This window comes from Maylandia zebra, linkage group LG10 (assembly GCF_041146795.1).
Source record: "Maylandia zebra isolate NMK-2024a linkage group LG10, Mzebra_GT3a, whole genome shotgun sequence".
Lineage (NCBI taxonomy): Eukaryota > Metazoa > Chordata > Actinopteri > Cichliformes > Cichlidae > Maylandia > Maylandia zebra.
This window is the reverse complement of record NC_135176.1, coordinates 6,725,036-6,744,400: the sequence shown is the minus strand read 5'-3', so window position 1 is coordinate 6,744,400 and position 19,365 is coordinate 6,725,036. Positions and strand designations below refer to the sequence as shown.

The following is a 19,365-nucleotide window of genomic DNA, read 5'->3' as shown; positions in this document are numbered from 1 at the left end:
AGCTCTCTGCTCGCTGAGGACGCCCATCGTGTCAACCACGAAGGTGTTTCTGCCACCCTTCTTCGGATGAGGAAGAGGGGCTGGGTAGTTCAAGGTCCCAGGATCGTACGGAAGGTGATTGATTCGTGCGTAAGTTGCAGAAAGTGCAGGGCCAAGCTATGCACTCAGGTGATGAGTGATCTTCCTCCCGTACGCACTACGCCAGCAGCCCCTTTTGAGTACACTACTTTGGACTTGTTTGGTCCATATTTTGTCAGAGACTCAGTAAGACGACGAGTGAAGAAGAAAGTTTGGGGCGTGGTTTTTAGCTGTATGGCCTCAAGAGCCGTTCATGCAGACATAGTTGAAGATCTGTCAACTGAGGGCTTCCTGAAGGCATACCAGCGGTTTACTGCCCTGAGGGGTCACCCCAAGAAACTCTGGTCTGACCAGGGGACCAATTTCGTGGGAGCTAAACCTGCGCTGAAGGAGCTCTATGATTTCCTTGCGAGTATCGACAAAGAAGAGATCCAAAGAAAGGCAGCCGTAGTTGGGTCTGACTGGATGTGGGAGTTTAGTCCAGCGGACTCCCCACACCGGAATGGAGCAGCAGAGGCAGCTGTTCACGTGTTGAAAAGGGCGTTGAGTAACGTTGGTGAGGAGGGAAACTTGACTGCTCTGGAATTCCAAACCCTCCTCTATTTGGCGGCCAACCTCACCAATGAGAGGCCTATCGGGGCCAGAGCTCAAATTCAGGAAGAAATTGTAGATGTGTTGACACCAAACTCTTTGTTGTTGGGTCGGGCAGGGCCCAGGGGCGACAACATGGGTTTTGAGTTCCCTGCCTACCCATTCAGTCGTCTACGTGCAGTCCAGGTGGAAGTGGACAAGTTTTGGAGACGCTGGAGTCAGTTGGCCGGGCCGCACCTGTTTGTTCGGCAAAAATGGCATGCCCCGGTGAGAAATGTTTCTGTTGGGGACCTTGTCTGGGTGGCAGATCAGAACGCACTTAGGGGTCGTTTCAAGCTGGGCCGCGTGGAAGAGGCAGATCCGGATCACCTAGGTGTTGTTCGAGATGTCAAAGTAAGGATTTGTTGTAGTCGTCCCATCAACTGGTCTCAGGCAAGGAAGGACAGGGAACCATGTCATTCCACCATTCTCCACAGGGACGTAAGGAGGTTGGTGGTGTTACTGCCAGTAGAGGAGCAAGAGGAACGTGGTTCATCCCCCTGAGTACCCAAGAAATACTTGCAGATTGGGGACTCTTGGGTGTGGGGACCAGGCCCAACCTGTTTAAAACACTGTTATAAGACTTTTTGTTTTCTATATTGGTGTTTATTGCTACTGGTTATTGTGGCACGTAGCCCAAGTGGGAGGTGTGGGTTTTTCCCATATTACTAACATGCCAATTTGTTTGTTGTGATTTATTATCAGCCAGACTCATATTTGCTTTAAATGACAAATTTATTTAAGACGGAGTGATTTATCTAAGTCTGGGATGGTACGTGTTAACGGCCGCTCATAGATCCTACCTGCCGGATCTTCTTTTCATTGATATCGCTGTTATGACTGATGAAGCCGAGCTGGTGAGTTTCTTTGTTAACCAAGTAACGTGTTAAAGCTATAAATATGACTAATACTAAACTGTACTGTCATTAATAGTGTTGCTTTGTTAATGTTGTATGGTTGTTTTATTTTGTGTCTTTCAGTTGATTACCTGGCTTCTGTAAAGGCACGGTTACTGTACTGGTGTTAGTTTATGGTTGTGGAATAAACTTATAAAAGGCAGCAATCAGATGTCCGAGCCTGAGTACAACACAGTTTCATCAGTTAAAACACACCCTTACGGTGGGAGTTTACTAAATTAAAGGTAGTTAGCTTAGTAAAAACCGTACAGTGTTATATAGTAATCATTTGTGTTTACTGAACAAAAACAATGAGTTATACAACATTTTTCAAAGGGCACTTATAGTTAGCACAGCAAACGGCACAGACGCATTGTCATGTCTGCAGGAGGAACACAGACAGGACAGGCAGCATGAAACAGCTGACATGCACAGGAAGCTATGGCTGAGTGAGAGAAGGTACATGCACTGTTAGGGAGGGCTACCTGGTTGGGGAAGTAGAAAGTCATAGTCAGATGGTGTCTTTTGGATGTTGAAGGGGCAGAGGGTAGTATGTGCTGCCCCCGAGACTAACCCACCGATGGATTCTGAACATCCACCTGTGGAAGCAAAGAAACGTTCAAACAGCCAGTCTGACACAATATTGCATCTTTTCTTTCTAAATTAATTTATATTTTTTTAAGTTTTATTGAATAAGGTATGGTAAGACATGTCATTTAGTTAGGATCTAGATTTTTTATTTTACTGTTCATGAAGCAAGTTAATGGATTGTTCCAAAGCAATATATGCTATTGCTGTTGGTCATTTTGTTTATTATTGGTGTGAATGCTGATTCAGTGAAATACTAAGAACACAAAGAATAAAATTATTAATCTTGTTTTGAGAATGTCTTTTGTTTCTTATTTAGTTTATAAATAATAAAATTTGTTACTTTACATGCATATCACCAACAAACTGTTTGAGATGACACTGTTATCTTACAACCATTTTTAGTAATAATTCCCACACTTAAACTTTTGTTGTTCAAACTTTAACACACAGTCAAGAAAATTGTGCAGTGGTTAACACTGCTACTTCACAGCAAGAAGGTCCTGGGTTTGACTCCACCATCTGACTTGGGCCTCTTCCTATGGGCTCTCTTCCACAGTCCAAAGACATGCACTTAACTGAGTTAGGTTAATTGGTTGATTGATTCTAAATTATCAATAGTGAGAATGGTTGTTACCCTTGTGAAAGACTGGTGACCACAATAATCGTCCTCTCAAAGTGAGAAAGAAGTGATGCTGAAAGAAGCATTGATGGGCCAGTGTTGAGTTTATTTGACTTAATAAAGTACTTGGAACGAGTGTCTCAACACTTCTTTTAAGATATTTCTCACTTGTCTAAAGTCTAGATATTTTTTCTTATTCCAAGATATCTTGTGAAGTGTAATTATCTTACAGCACTGAGTGTTTCTTCTTCAATCACCTTTCTCACAATGTGTTTACACCTTACTAGTTATTAATCTCTGGCTCTCTTCCACAGCATGTCTTTTATCCTGTCTTTCTCCTCTCACAACAATGTGGGATTTAATGGTTGTTATTGTTATATATAAATCCTAGCTGTTAAGGATTTTCTTGCAATCATCAGTACTTTTCATAAAATGGAAGTAAATCATTATGTTTGTTATTTTTTCATGTCTCAGGTCAAACAGGATCTTATGTGACAATAGATAAAATGTGTTCGCTAAAATGAAATGGAGCTCTATAAATAGATATAAACAAATCGACATACAAATTATTGTAGCCTTTAATTTTTCCATTGGTGAGTTTTAAAATCTGTTTTTTGAGATGCTCCAGCTGTCAGTTCTTTCTTTTCCATACTGGGATTGTTTAAAAAGCAGACCACACCAATCTGGAAAGCAAGCTAAAATTACACTACACTAAATTATATACAGGGAGTGCAAAATTATTAGGCAAATGAGTATTTTGTCCACATCATCCTCTTCATGCATGTTGTCTTACTCCAAGCTGTATAGGCTCGAAAGCCTACTACCAATTAAGCATATTAGGTGATGTGCATCTCTGTAATGAGAAGGGGTGTGGTCTAATGACATCAACACCCTATATCAGGTGTGCATAATTATTAGGCAACGTCCTGTCCTTTGGCAAAATGGGTCAAAAGAAGGACTTGACAGGCTCAGAAAAGTCAAAAATAGTGAGATATCTTGCAGAGGGATGCAGCAGTCTCAAAATTGCAAAGCTTCTGAAACGTGATCATCGAACAATCAAGCGTTTCATTCAAAATAGTCAACAGGGTCGCAAGAAGCGTGTGGAAAAACCAAGGCGCCAAATAACTGCTCATGAACTGAGAAAAGTCAAGCGTGCAGCTGCCAAGATGCCACTTGCCACCAGTTTGGCCAAACATGATTTTCATGCAGGACAATGCTCCATCACACGCGTCCAAGTACTCCACAGCGTGGCTGGCAAGAAAGGGTATAAAAGAAGAAAAACTAATGACATGGCCTCCTTGTTCACCTGATCTGAACCCCATTGAGAACCTGTGGTCCATCATCAAATGTGAGATTTACAAGGAGGGAAAACAGTACACCTCTCTGAACAGTGTCTGGGAGGCTGTGGTTGCTGCTGCACGCAATGTTGATGGTGAACAGAACAAAACACTGACAGAATCCATGGATGGCAGGCTTTTGAGTGTCCTTGCAAAGAAAGGCGGCTATATTGGTCGCTGATTTGTTTTTGTTTTGTTTTTGAATGTCAGAAATGTATATTTGTGAATGTGGAGATGTTATATTGGTTTCACTGGTAAAAATAAATAATTGAAATGGGTATATATTTGTTTCTTGTTAAGTTGCCTAATAATTATGCACAGTAATAGTCACCTGCACACACAGATATCCCCCTAAAATAGCTAAAACTAAAAACAAACTAAAAACTATATATATATATATATATATATATAACACCCAGCACGCCCCTGCGGGCGGTTTATCCTTCAAGCTCGGGTCCTCTACCAGAGGCCTGGGAGCTTGAGTCCTGCGCAGTATCTTAGCTGTTCCCAGGACTGCGCTCTTCTGGACAGAGATCTCCGATGTTATTCCCGGGATCTGCTGGAGCCACTCGCCTAGCTTGGGAGTCACCGCACCTAGTGCTCCGATTACCACGGGGACCACCGTTACCTTCACCCTCCACATCCTCTCGAGCTCTTCTCTGAGCCCTTGGTATTTCTCCAGCTTCTCGTGTTCCTTCTTCCTGATATTGCTGTCATTCGGAACCGCTACATCGATCACTACGGCCGTCTTCTTCTGTTTGTCTACCACCACTATGGTTAGCCACCACCATTTTGTCCGTCTGTATCTGGAAGTCCTACAGGATCTTAGCTCGGTCATTCTCCACCACCCTTGGGGGCATCTCCCATTTTGACCTCGGGACTTCCAGGTTATACTCGGCACAGATGTTCCTGTACACTATGCCGGCCACTTGGTTATGGCGTTCCATGTATGCCTTGCCTGCTAGCATCTTGCATCCTGCTGTTATGTGCTGGATTGTCTCTGGGGCATCTTTACACAGCCTGCACCTGGGGTCTTGCCTGGTGTGATAGACCCCAGCCTCTATGGATCTTGTGCTCAGAGCTTGTTCTTGTGCTGCCATGATTAGTGCCTCTGTGCTGTCTTTCAGTCCAGCTTTGTCCAGCCACTGGTAGGATTTCTGGATATCAGCCACCTCCTCTATCTGCCGGTGGTACATACCGTGCAGGGGCCTGTCCTTCCATGATGGTTCCTCGTCTCCCTCCTCTTTCTTGGGTTTTTGCTGCCTGAGGTATTCACTGAGCACTCGGTCAGTTGGGGCCATCTTCCCAATGTATTCTTGGATGTTCGTTGTCTCATCCTGGACTGTGGTGCTGACACTCACCAGTCCCCGGCCCCCTTCCTTCCGCTTAGCGTACAGCCTCAGGGTGCTGGACTTGGGGTGAAACCCTCCATGCATGGTAAGGAGCTTTCTTGTCTTTATGTCAGTGGCTTCTATCTCCTCCTTTGGCCAGCCTATTATCCCAGCAGGGTACCTGATCACGGGCAGGGCGTACGTGTTGATGGTCCGGATCTTGTTCTTACCATTCAGCTGACTCCTCAGGACTTGCCTGACCCTCTGCAGGTACTTGGTGGTTGCAGCTTTTCTAGCGGCCTCTTCATGGTTCTCATTCGCCTGCGGGATCCCCAGGTACTTGTAACTGTCCTCTATGTCTGCAATGTTGCCTTCTGGTAGTTCAATCCCCTCAGTTCTGACTACCTTCCCTCTCTTTGTTACCATCCGACTACACTTCTCCAGTCCGAATGACATTCCAATGTCATTACTGTATAGCCTGGTAGTGTGGATCAGTGAATCGATGTCTCGTTCACTCTTGGCATACAGTTTGATGTCATCCATGTACAGGAGGTGGCTGACAACTGCTTCGTTCCGTAGTCGGTATCCGTAGCCAGTCTTGTTAATGATCTCACTGAGGGGGTTCAGGCCTATGCAGAACAGCAGTGGGGACAGAGCATCTCCTTGGTAGATCCCGCACTTGATGGTGACTTGTGCTATGGGCTTGGAGTTGGCCTCTAGTGTTGTACGCCACATCCCCATTGAGTTCCTGATGAAGGCTCTTAGGGTCCCATTGATCTTGTACAATTCTAGGCATTCCAGTATCCAGCTGTGGGGCATTGAGTCATAGGCCTTCTTGTAATCAATCCAGGCAGTGCACAGGTTGGTCAGTCTGGTCTTGCAGTCTCGGCTGACTGTTCTGTCTACCAGTAGCTGGTGTTTTGCGCCTCTGGTATTCTTGCCAATCCCTTTCTGTGTCCCGCTCATGTATTGACCCATGTGCCTGTTCATCTTAGCCGATATGATGCCTGACAGGAGCTTCCATGTAGTACTGAGGCAGGTTATTGGTCGGTAGTTGGAGGGGACCGGTCCCTTCTTGGGGTCCTTGGGGATCAGGACCGTCCGACCTTCGGTTAGCCATTCCGGGTGTCTCTCGTTAACTAGCAGCTGGTTCATTTGTGCTGCCAGACGCTCGTGGAGTGCAGTCAGCTTCTTTAGCCAGTAGGCGTGAACCATGTCGGGCCCTGGTGCTGTCCAACTCTTCATACTGGAGACCCTTTCTTGGATATCTGCCACTGTGATGGTTACTGGACCCTGTTCAGGGAGGTCGCTGTGGTCTGCCCTCAGATCCACTAGCCACTGAGCATTGCCGTTATGGGTTGCGTCCTTCTCCCATATGCTCTTCCAGTATTGCTCCGTCTCCAGCCTTGGTGGTGCTGTTCTCTTATTGTTCCCTTGCCACTGAGAGTACACCTTTGCTGGTTCTGTGGAGAACAGCTGGTTTATTCTCCTGCCTTCTATCTCTCTGGTGTACCTCCTCAAGCGGCTGGCCAAGGCTGTGAGTCTTTGCTTGGCAGTTTCCAAGGCCTCAGGTATGGACAGCTTGCTGTATTTCTTATGCACCTTCGTTGTTGCACCTTTCTGCAACTCCGTTAGTTGGCTAACCTCCCTCCGTGCTACTTTGATCTTGCCCTCTAGCCTCCTTCTCCATGGAGGGTACTGCCCCTTGTGGCTGTTCAACTTGTAGCCAAGCATCTCACTGATCACTGCTGCCGTATTGTAGATCAGCTTGTTAGTGTCGGTAATCGTGGTTGTAGGTATCGTCCGTAGTGTGTATATGTATATATATATATATATATATATATATATATATATATATATATATATATATAAAACACCCAGCACGCCCCTGCGGGCGGTTTATCCTTCAAGCTCAGGTCCTCTACCAGAGGCCTGGGAGCTTGAGGGTCCTGCGCAGTATCTGAGCTGTTCCCAGGACTGCGCTCTTCTGGACAGAGATCTCCGATGTTATGCCCGGGATCTGCTGGAGCCACTCGCCTAGCTTGGGAGCCACCGCACCTAGTGCTCCGATTACCACGGGGACCACCGTTACCTTCACCCTCCACATCCTCTCGAGCTCTTCTCTGAGCCCTTGGTATTTCTCCAGCTAGATATAATCAGTCCATAAAACCTTAGAAAAATCAGTCTTGAGATATTTCTTGGCCCAGTCTTGACGTTTCAGCTTGTGTGTCTTGTTCAGTGGTGGTCGTCTTTCAGCTTTTCTTACCTTGGCCATATCTCTGAGTATTGCACACCTTGTGCTTTTGGGCACTCCAGTGATGTTCTGAAATATGGCCAAACTGGTGGCAAGTGGCATCTTGGCAGCTGCACGCTTGACTTCTCTCAGTTTATGGGCAGTTATTTTGCGCCTTGGTTTTTCCACACGCTTCTTGTGACCCTGTTGACTATTTTGAATGAAATGCTTGATTGTTCGATGATCACGTTTCAGAAGCTTTGCAATTTTGAGACTGCTGCATCCCTCTGCAAGATATCTCACTATTTTTGACTTTTCTGAGCCTGTCAAGTCCTTCTTTTGACCCATTTTGCCAAAGGAAAGGTAGTTGCCTAATAATTATGCACACCTGATATAGGGTGTTGATGTCATTAGACCACACCCCTTCTCATTACAGAGATGCACATCACCTAATATGCTTAATTGGTAGTAGGCTTTCGAGCCTATACAGCTTGGAGTAAGACAACATGCATGAAGAGGATGATGTGGACAAAATACTCATTTGCCTAATAATTCTGCACTCCCTGTACATATATATGTATATATATATATATATACACACACATATATATATATATGTATATATGTATATATATATATATACACACACACACACACGCACACACACACACACACACACACACACACACACACACACACACACACACACACACACACACACACACATATATATGATGAACCAAGCATTCCTTTAACATTAAATAGTAATGACTTCATGGATTTATTCACTAATCAAATTTTAACCATTGGAGAAAAAATTAATCATAATCATCTCACAGAAATAACGTACAGTTACTCTCAATATCATTGATGTTTATGTACCCTTTTTCGAGTTAACTTCAGTAATTACTTCTTCCAAACCAGAAGTTATTACTATTTTTAGACCCCATTCCTACTGCTCCTACTGTACTGCTCAAGAAGTCCTACTATTAATTAATGCTTCAATCTTAAATATGATGAACATAGCTCTAATAATCGGCTATGTATCACAGGTAGGGCTGGGTATTGTCACTGATTTCTAGAATCGATTCGATTCCGATTCACAAGGTCCTGAATCGATTCGATCCATGATTCGATTCAATTCGATTCAATTCAATTCGATTTGAATCTGGGAAATTTTACCTCAGTCAGAAATATTATAATTCAGATCAGTATATTTACATATTTTTGTATCTATAAAAAGGAAGCTGACACTTTCCAGACTTTATCAAAGGTGTGAGCATCACAGCAGATGCCTTTGTGTCAAAGTAGCTGAAGATAAAACACAGAAAAACATGAAGGTGATTTTCCTGGCCTGGGATTTTATAAAAATTTTCTGCAGTACATCAAAAACGAAAGAAAACCATTAATCAACCTATGAACATTACCTCTGAAGTTACAGCGATTTTATTAGAGACACAGCTAAGCGTTTTGCATTTTGTATAATTTTAAGTTTAAATTTGTTCAGAAGCCAATTGAACGGCAGAAACTAGTTTTTCTTTTCGGAAGTAAGTAAAAGGAAAAAAAACATCGGCCGACAGCGCTGTAAATAACGGTAGTCTTGTGCGTAACAAGCAAGCGAATAATGCACAAACAGTGTTGGGGAGTAACGGAATACATGTACCGCCGTTATGTATTTAGAATACAAAATATGAGTAACTGTATTCCGTTACAGTTACCGTTTAAAAAGGTGGTATTCAGAATACAGTTACTTTGTTGAAATAAATGGATTACACTGCGGTACTTTCCTGTTTCATTTTGTCGCGGGTCAGGACTGTTTGGGTTTTGTTTGACAGCTACGTTCTTTCGTTCCAGGCGGCAGCGTTACGGTTGCCATGGTTACAGGGCGACGCTCTCTCTCTCTTTCTGCGACTGTGTGTTTCCTGGGTGAGAGAGCGCCTTTTCGTTGTTGTTGTTGTTGTGCTAAGCTAACAGGCAGAATGCTACAAGCATAGCTCTAAAGAATGTAGCATCATTGGCAGTATAGTCCGTGTTGCAGGGAGAATGCACTGCCATACACGTTATGTGTCTGTGAGCGCGAGGAGGGAGAAAAAGGCGAGTGGAAAGGTACGAGTTGTCGTCGAGGAAAAACGGGAGCTGGAAACATGTAAATATAATAATAACCACTGCAGCCAAGAAGAGTGCCTGACGAGCCCAGTTGTAAGTAAGCTATTAAGACTCGACTGTACACCGTGTTCGTGTTTTCCTCCGAAAACAATAAGTTCCGTTGGAGCAGTCTTTCAACGCCTCTCTCTGTCTCTCGCAAGAAAAATTGACCCACACAACAAAGTAAAGCTATTTTTCGGCTATGAGCCGACAGGGACCCCGCCGTATTAGTCAGAGGTCCCTTTACTACAGTTCGGAGTCGCGGACCTTCAGTAATAGTAATAAATCACACAGCAATAGTACATTCACGTTGTTGTAAAAAGCACGATAATATATTAAGTAATCCAAAGTATTCAGAATACGTTACTGTCATTGAGTAACGTAACAGAATACGTTACAGAATACATTTTGGGGCATGTATTCTGTATTCTGTAACGGAATACATTTTAAAAGTAACCTTCCCAACACTGTGCACAAAACAGATTTCGGGGATAGACGGAAAACTGTTCTTGAAGTACACTGAGAAAGAGAGAGAGAGAGAGCTGTGCATGAAGTGTGATTTTATCGTGGTGGAAGCAAAACAGTAAAAGTAAGAGGGAGTCCATGATGATGTTTATGTGAAGCTTAGTTTGGATCTTCTTTTGCTGCTGGTTCAGTCAATATTGTTTGGAGAGAGATAAAACTAACAGCTTTAGAATCAGCGCAAAAAGGGCGTAAACACAAAGCGCAGGCCCGCTGAAACATCAGAATCAGCGAGCTGTCGGCTTTCAGCCCCGACCATGTCCGTGTCGTTGGGTGAGAAAGGCGACATCTCACTGATTCTGATCCACGGTCCGGGCTTTGTGTTTACGTCTTTGTGCAGAAGCCGTGCACCTGCTCTCATTTACTGTTTTAAATTTTTGGTGGTTGTCAAAATTTTGTGACGTTTCACCTGAGATTCTGGAATTTTGGGCAAAATACATTTATATAAAAAAAAAATCAATTCAGGATTTTAATGAATCGATATCACGTTATCCAAGCCAGAATCGATTTTAATCGATGAATCGATTATTAAAACCCACCCCTAATCACATGCCTTCAAACTGGCAGTAGTTAAACTGTTGCTTAAAAAGCCATCTCTTGACCCAGGGGTCTTAGCTAATTATAGGCCAATCTCCAGCCTTCCTTTCATCTCAAAAATTCTTGAAAGAGTAGTTGTCAAACAGCTAACAGATCATCTGCAGAGAAATGGCTTAATTTGAAAAGTTTCAGTCAGGTTTCAGAGCTCATCACAGCACAGAAACAGCGTTACAAATGATCTTCTTATGGCCTCTGACAGTGGACTCATCTCTGTGCTTGTCCTGCTAGATCTCAGTGCAGCGTTCGATATGGTTATTACAGCAATAAGTCACACATATCTTTTCACAGAAGTGTGTGATTAGTGAAATGTATAAAAAGTCTCAACAGGATCACCCTGACGAAGACTTGCATAGACTTTGCTGTTGCTCACTTGCAAGTAATGAAATAAGAAGTATGTTCAGGAAGTTGCACAACTCGTTTACTGACATAATGTGTAACCCGTTCCACAATCCTGGAGACACCATTCAGTCCAAGGCCTTTGATGGGATTGTTTCTGGTACAAACAGATGGTACAAACTGCCTGATATGTCTTTACCCAGTCTTTTACCCTTTATTTTTTTAAATATGTTAAACTTGCTGTTCTGTGTCTCACTTTATAAGACCATTTTTCTGACAGAAAACCTGGGTGCTCACAGTGAAAGTGAGGACCTTGGTGAGGGAGCACAAGCCAGCAGATGGACTTACGGCTGCTAAGCGGCTGCTAAGGTACAGTATTGCAATGCTTGTAAAGGGGCTCTGGCTTCATGCTCCACTGGGCACTAAAAAACAGTGCTCCAGTCTTCTCTGCCAGGTCCTTTAAAGACAGAGAGTAAACCAGAGCCACAAGAAAACTACTAAACTCAGAAACCTCTGGTAAGGACCTTGTTTGTTATTATTGCCAGCAGCCAGGCCACAAAACTTCTGTGTGCCCCATCTGCAAAGCTAAGGTCACAGGGGATTGCTATGCACCCCAGCAGGAGATGGAGCCCACAGGGAAAGACAGTGGAAATGCAGTGCTAGAAAATGGTAAATGTCAATAGTCAGCGAGTTACTGCTTTGTTGGAAATGTCTTTGGTTAACCATTGTATGGTACCAGTGAGCAATATGGATTATAGCAGACAGGAGGAAATTTTGTGTGTACATGCTACTAAGCATCGTTACCCCAAAGCTGATGTGACAGTGACCAAAAAGCTCTCCAGAGAGTGATCCGTACAGCAGAACGCTGCTGCAGGATTGCTCTCCCCCCGCTTCAGGACACCTACACCAGGAGATGCCGGACTAGAGCAGCGCAGATACTGAAGGACCCGTCCCATCCTGGCAACAAACTGTTCCAACTTCTGCAATCTGGTAGAAGGTTCCGCATCTTCCGGGCAAGGACAGAGAGACTCAAGAGGAGCTTCTATCCCCAAGCCATCCGTGCCCTAAACACACACACCCGCCCTCTCACATCATCTATAATTGACTGAGACAGGACTCTTCCAGACACTAAACCAAGGAACAATGTACATTTCAATTCCTTTAATTTTAAATATGTTTATATTGTCTATCCTGTAAAATAGTCAGATGTCCATTCATATTAATGTACAGAATTCACCTGCTTGCTGCTACATTGCTGCACATTCACCCAATGTATATACTACATATATATATATATATATATATATATATATAATGTTCTTCCTCTACACCCCCCCCCCCCCCCCCCAATTTTTTTGCACATGTCGAGGAGCGTGTCAGGCTACATTTCACTGTGTGTTATACTTGTATAACTATGCATGTGACAAATAAAGAACCTTGAACCTTGAACCATTAATGAACAGTCCTCCATGTTTTCTTTTCTGGTGGTACAGAGCCTGCCTGTTGATGTTATCCCAGGAATGGAGTTTTAGGGAGGATGAGACATTGAAAAACTTGATTGCTAAGGTTACTGAAGGGGAAAATGGAAAGTGAGAGGGGAAATGAAAAGTTCATTTTTAATAAGCATGTGTTATACGCAGTTGACTGTGACCACCAATATCTTGAGATCCCTGGTCCCTAGGTCCTTTATCATGTACCTAACACACACCCTTCCCTGGGTCTTTAATGTTTGCAGACATACAGAAATCCTGAAGTGCATGCTCCATATGCCAGAAAACATGTCCTCCAAGGAAGTCAGACCAAAACCTCCTGTAGTCACTGCCAGTTATCTACACTCATTTCTAAAAGACCAGGGAACCAATCCGTGGCTGCCCTTCCTGCTGTTTGCATACAGAGAAGTTCCCCTACCTTTAACGGAGTTCTCCCCTTACAAGTTACTCTATGGCTGGGATGTACATGGGCCCTTGGATCTACACTCGAAGGGTTGGGAGTCTCCTTCCTTCACTTGGAGTGATAAAGTACTATGTACTCGAAATGAAGCACCATCTGGCAAGACATTGCAAGGAAGCTGGGGGAACATGTCCAAGGCTTATATAACCCATAAAACCTGGTATGGCCAGCAGGCAAGGCACTGTGATTTCCAGCACTGTCAAAAGGTTTTGTTATTCCTCCTTTCTGCTAACACTTCTGGCAAAATGCCAATGGCCGTACACTGAAGGCTCAACAAAATGAACAGGTCCGTTTTAAACATCTGGCTTGTGTTGCCTTTAAGCCATTTTAAGATCCGTGGCAACGTGTCATGCAGGACGCATCTCCCTTCTGTGTGCAAGTGAATGAGTGAGTTTATGTGTCTGTAAGGAGTATGTGGTGGCTACAGTGAACACTGAAGTTTGGTCAAAGCAAAAAATCTATGATGATTTTTTTTTATAATCGAGTTGCAGCCCTAGTCAACACTGCAGTCTGCTCAAGTTACTGAGCAGTCTCAAACCAATGTTCCAAGTCCTTGGGAACACACAGGATGAGTTATCAAAAGCTGAAATACTAAGCATTGATTATCCAAGGTTTTAAAGGTTATCTTTACCTAAGCTGTTGCGAGATTTAAACAAATAAAAGTTACCGCCTTTTGGACGGGCTGAACTGCTATATGTATTTGACTGACCTGGTGTGGAAATGTTTAGACATTCACAATTTACTGACATCAAAAGGATGATTTCTTTTGCTGAGATGCTGAACCACATCAATGTCAAAGGCCTGATCCAATGTCCAAGGAACACAGAGCTTTGCTTACAAGCTCTGTAAGCTCTGTAAAAGAGAACCACCAGACTAAAAAGATCCAAAAGATATTAATTAAGAGTTGTTAATTCTCTTGCATTTTGACGTCACAAAAAAGATGTACACAAATATTGGAATTACCCTAAAACTGGCAGAAATGATGAGACAAGCCATACCTGATGAGACAAGTAAAGGCTGTACACTTCCGGTATGATGGCGCCTGTGTTTGGCTTTGCCGCTGCCGGGTGCAGTTTGTCACGCTCTTTCGTCGTGCTGTTTTTCTCTGCTCTGCTGTTTTCTATTTGTATCAATGATGTACTGGCTGCCTTGGTTTATGATCGTTTGACGCTGTTATCCATCCGATCTTCAATGATGGCTCAAGATGTCTCATCCTCCTCCTCCTTTGGCACTTTCCATCCTCCGCACTCCTTTGGCACTTTCCATCCTCCACCAGTGGCTGGATCCTCCGCCAGTGGCTGGATCCTCCGCCAGTGGCTGGATCCTCGGCCAGCGTCCTCAGCGTTCCCCGCAGACCACGGAGAAGGAGAGGAAGAAGAGCAGGTATCCAGGTGAAGCTTAGGCTTTTCTGGCGGCGGGGTCTGACTAGAAAGCGATGTCGAGCGTGCTTTGTTACCTATGCTCAGAACAGCTCCATGGAGAGGAATTTGTTTTCCACGTCCCTGCTTGGAGATGCAGGGCCCGGCTCTCCGAGACCGTGCTGCCTCAGAAGGGTTCATCCAGACTCTCCTGCTGACTGGCTTTTCATCCCCTCGGTGAGTGGAATCTACGAGCGTGAAGGCTCAAACCCCAAGTATTTACGTCCTTTAACTCGAGCCTCTGCCAAAAATGATGCTTCCACCCCGCTGAACATGGCACTTTTTAATGCCCGATCATTGACTAATAAATCGTTCGTGCTTAACGATTCTATATCTTCTAAAAAACTGGACTTCTTATTTCTGACTGAGACCTGGCAGCGGGACTTGGACTATTCGTCTCTCATTGAAATGTGCCCGAACGGCTATTCCGTCATCAGCCAGCCTCGGGGATCTGGTCGTGGAGGAGGTCTCGCGGTGGCATTTCAGGGCCGTTTCAACTGCCGTTCAGTGAAAGTTGGACACTTTCTTTCCTTTGAATTACAGCTTATTAAAATCAGAAGTAAGGATCCTTTTTATTGTGCTGTGGTGTATCGTCCACCCAGCCCAAATAGCTTGTTTTTATCGGAGTTTAGCGACTTCCTGTCCTCTACTATGAGGTTGTCCAGACTGCTTTTAGCTGGGGATTTTAACATACATGTTGATGATGACTCCGACCTCTTTGGCAGAGGTTTTATCAACATTATGGATTCTTTTCATTTTACCCAGCATGTGTCCGGCCCCACACATAACAAAGGACACACACTGGACCTTGTTTTTACTTTGGGTTTGAATATTGATTCTATTTGTTCTGAGGACATTTTTTTTTTTTATCTCTGATCATCTCTGTATTCTTTTTAACATGTATTTTCATGAGCCTTTGTCTCCTGTTCACCGGACAATTATCTCGCGCATCATAAATTCCTCCACAGCAGAGAATTTCTCGGATGCTTTTAATTTAACAATATCCCCGCAAAATGGCGTTGATTTCTTAACAGATCTATTTAATAACCATTGTTTTTCGATTTTAGATTAAATCTGTCCGGTTAAAATGAGACCAGTTTCTGTTTCCAAGTCCTTACCCTGGCTAAATGACAACATCTGATCCATAAATCGTGATTGTCGTAAAGCTGAGCGCTTATGGAGGAAAACTCATTTAAATGTTCATCTCCTTTACTTAAAGGATCTTTTAGCCTCTTTTAACAATGCAATTAGAGATGCGAGGGCTGCTTATTTTTCTCATCTGGTTGCAAAGAGCAGAGGTAATCCTAAGGTATTATTTGACACTATTACTGATATTATTACTCCTGCTCCACCTGCTGCCATTATTTCTTCTAATGAAGACTGCGAAACATTTCTTTCTTTCTTTCTAGAAAAAATTAGTAATGTAAGGAAAAAATTGTCCCCATCAGCATCTGCATTGTCAGTTCCTACGCCAGCTCGGCCTGTCGTTTTAGAATGCTTTTTACCTGTCTCACTATCAGAGCTGGAAAAAATAGTTAATGCAACAAAAGCATCCTCCTGTTCACTCGACATTTTACCCGCATCGTTATTCAAAAATGTCTTCCACTCTATTGGTCCCTGTGTGCTCACCATAATTAACACCTCACTGGGATCTGGTAAAGTCCCTGCTTATTTTAAAACTGCTGTTATACACCCCCTGTTAAAAAAGCCTATGCTGGACCCATCTCTCACTAGCAATTACAGACCAATCTCAAAAACACCGTTAATTGCTAAGATATTAGAGAAGGTTGTGGCTAAGCAGCTTACAGCAGTTTTAGACAAACATAATATCTTTGACAAATTTCAGTCTGGCTTTCGTAGAGCTCATTCTACTGAAACAGCCCTTCTTAGAGTTTCCAATGACATTCTGATGCAAAACAATGCAGGAAAGTGTTCTGTACTCCTAATGTTGGACCTCACGTCAGCCTTTGACACCGTTGACCATTATATTTTGCTTGAAAGGCTGAAATACTGGGTTGGTGTATCTGGGTCTGCCTTAGAGTGGTTCTCCTCGTATCTCTATGAACGATACTTTTCTGTGGTGGTTTCTAAGTATAGGTCATCTTCCACGTCCCTGTCCTATGGTGTGCCACAAGGTTCTGTGCTGGGGCCCTTATTGTTTTTAATATATCTGCTTCCTCTCCAGCATATTTTAAGCCCCTTTGAGGACATTTGCTACCACTGCTACACAGACGACATCCAGCTATATATATCTTTTAAACCTGAAGATGTTTCTAAGCTGCAGATTCTAAATGTGTGCTTAGAAACCATCAAAGGTTGGATGGCTGACAACTTCCTCCAACTTAATGAAAAAAAGACTGAAGTCCTTGTATGTGCTCCAGACAGACATGTACCTAACATAATGAATGCTCTTGGTCCTCTTTCAACATTTGTGAAATCGTCTATCAGGAACCTAGGGGTAACCTTTGATTCTGCTCTTACCCTGGATGTCCACGTCAAATCTCTGGTTCAGTCCTGCTTCTATCATTTAAGAAACATTTCTAAATTGAGCCCCATAGTATCTCATACTGAACTGGAAATTGTTATTCATGCATTCATTTCATCACGATTGGACTACTGTAATTCACTGTTTACATGTCTAAACAAAAACTCCCTGGAGCGTCTGCAGATTGTCCAAAATGCTGCAGCAAGGCTTCTGACAAAAACATCGAAATACTCTCATGTAACACCATTGCTTATACAGCTGCACTGGCTCCCTGTTGAATTCAGAGTCCATTTTAAGATTCTGGTTCTGACATTTAAGGCTCTTCAAGAACAAGCACCAGCGTACATCATTGAACTTTTACAGCCCTATGCCCCTAGTAGGTCTCTGAGGTCTTGTGATCAGGGCCTACTTGTTATTCAGTATACAAGACTGAAAACCAAGGGTGATAGAGCTTTTGCTACTGTGGCTGCCAGACTGTGGAATTCTCTTCCTCAGAACTTAAGATCCGCAGACTCAGTGATTACTTTTAAAAAACAGCTAAAAACACATCGTTTTAAAATTGCATTTTGTTAACTTTTGACTGTTTTTGTTTTATACCTTGTGAAGCACTTTGTGATCTTTTATCTAGAAATGTGCTATATAAATAAAATTTTACTTACTTACTTACTTACCTTTCTTTGGAGTCAAGAATGCTAGGCCCTGACATGTTAGAAATTTCCACAGGTGCTTGTGTTACATAATTGGGCCTGTGCACTAGAACATTTCCCTAAATTTTAAAACTAAATTAGTCACCAGTGAAATGAATGGTGAGTCACACATCACTAAGCTTGGTTTAGAGCTGGTAAAATGGTAATGCAGAGAACAAAAACAGGCACAGTTGATAATATAGTGTACATAGACAGAGACAAAGAAAGATACAAACAAAAATGAGTGGTAATTCCAGTACTTGTAGTTCCCCATTAAACTATGCATGTACTCTATACAAGGTTTAAGCAGTGTGCCACTCAGTCTATGTTAAATTCCATCTTACATTGTAAAAAAAAGGGTCATTGTTGCACCAAAGGGAGGGAGTATGTAATCAGTTTGGTTTATTTGTTTGTCTGTCTATCTTTTTGTTAGCATTTTAGTGTCCACAGTTATCGTTTTCAAATTTAATCTGATGGTAGTATTTGTTAAAAAAAAAAAGTCAAGAAAACATGTCAAGTGATATATGGTTTTCTTAGATCATTAGTGCTGCTGTCATCAGCAGAATAACATGCCCCCCCCATGTTTGAAGCCAGCTCACCTCCTGCAACCACTTTTCCGAGAATACGTGCTTCTGACATTTCTTTGGAAGTGGAGGAACACCAAAGTAATTGCTTAAAGGAGCTTGCTTCTTCTACATCTTTAAGAGTTCTAAACAAATGTCTGTCCTCCTCCAGAATATCTTATGTACGCAAACATGCGTTGCAACTTCTTATCTGGTGCGCGTCTTTTATTTTGACAGCGCATGCGCACCTGCGGGCCACTTATGTGCACCCCTGTATACAGTGGGGCAAAAAAGTATTTAGTCAGCCACCGATTGTGCAAGTTCCCCCACCTAAAATGATGGCAGAGGTCAGTAATTTGCACCAGAGGTACACTTCAACTGTGAGAGACAGAATGTGAAAAAAAAAATCCATGAATTCACATGGTAGGATTTGTAAAGAATTTATTCGTAAATTACGGTGGAAAATAAGTATTTGGTCACCTCAAACAAGGAAAATCTCTGGCTCTCACAGACCTGTAACGTCTTCTGTAAGAAGCTTTTCTGTCCCCCACTCGTTACCTGTATGAATGGCACCTGTTTGAACTCATCATCTGTATAAAAGACACCTGTCCACAGCCTCAAACAGTCAGACTCCAAACTCCGCCATGGCCAAGACCAAAGAGCTTTCGAAGGACACCAGGAAAAGTATTGTAGACCTGCACCAGACTGGGAAGAGTGAATCTACAATAGGCAAGCAGCTTGGTGTGAAAAAATCAACTGTGGGAGCAATCATCAGAAAATGGAAGACATACAAGACCACTGATAATCTCCCTCGATCTGGGGCTCCACGCAAGATCTCATCCCGTGGGGTCAAAATGATCATGAGAACGGTGAGCAAAGATCCCAGAACCACACGATGGGACCTGGTGAATGACCTGCAGAGAGCTGGGACCAAAGTAACAAAGGTCA

The 19,365-nt window shown here is 43.2% G+C and overlaps 1 protein-coding gene across 5 annotated transcripts in view; it reads right to left on the bottom strand.

The window, feature by feature from the left end:
- Window positions 1–19,365, bottom strand: part of cblb (Cbl proto-oncogene B, E3 ubiquitin protein ligase) — a 162,977-nt gene that overhangs the window by 15,921 nt on the left and 127,691 nt on the right. For 4 of the 5 annotated variants that reach the window (XM_014412994.2, XM_014412993.3, XM_023154987.2 and 1 more), the window contains one exon: window positions 2,090–2,203. The exons of the other annotated variant lie outside the window; for it this stretch is intronic. In XM_014412994.2, coding sequence (XP_014268480.1) covers window positions 2,090–2,203 — 114 coding nt within the window. The remainder of the gene's footprint in view (window positions 1–2,089; window positions 2,204–19,365) is intronic. 5 annotated transcript variants of the gene reach the window in all.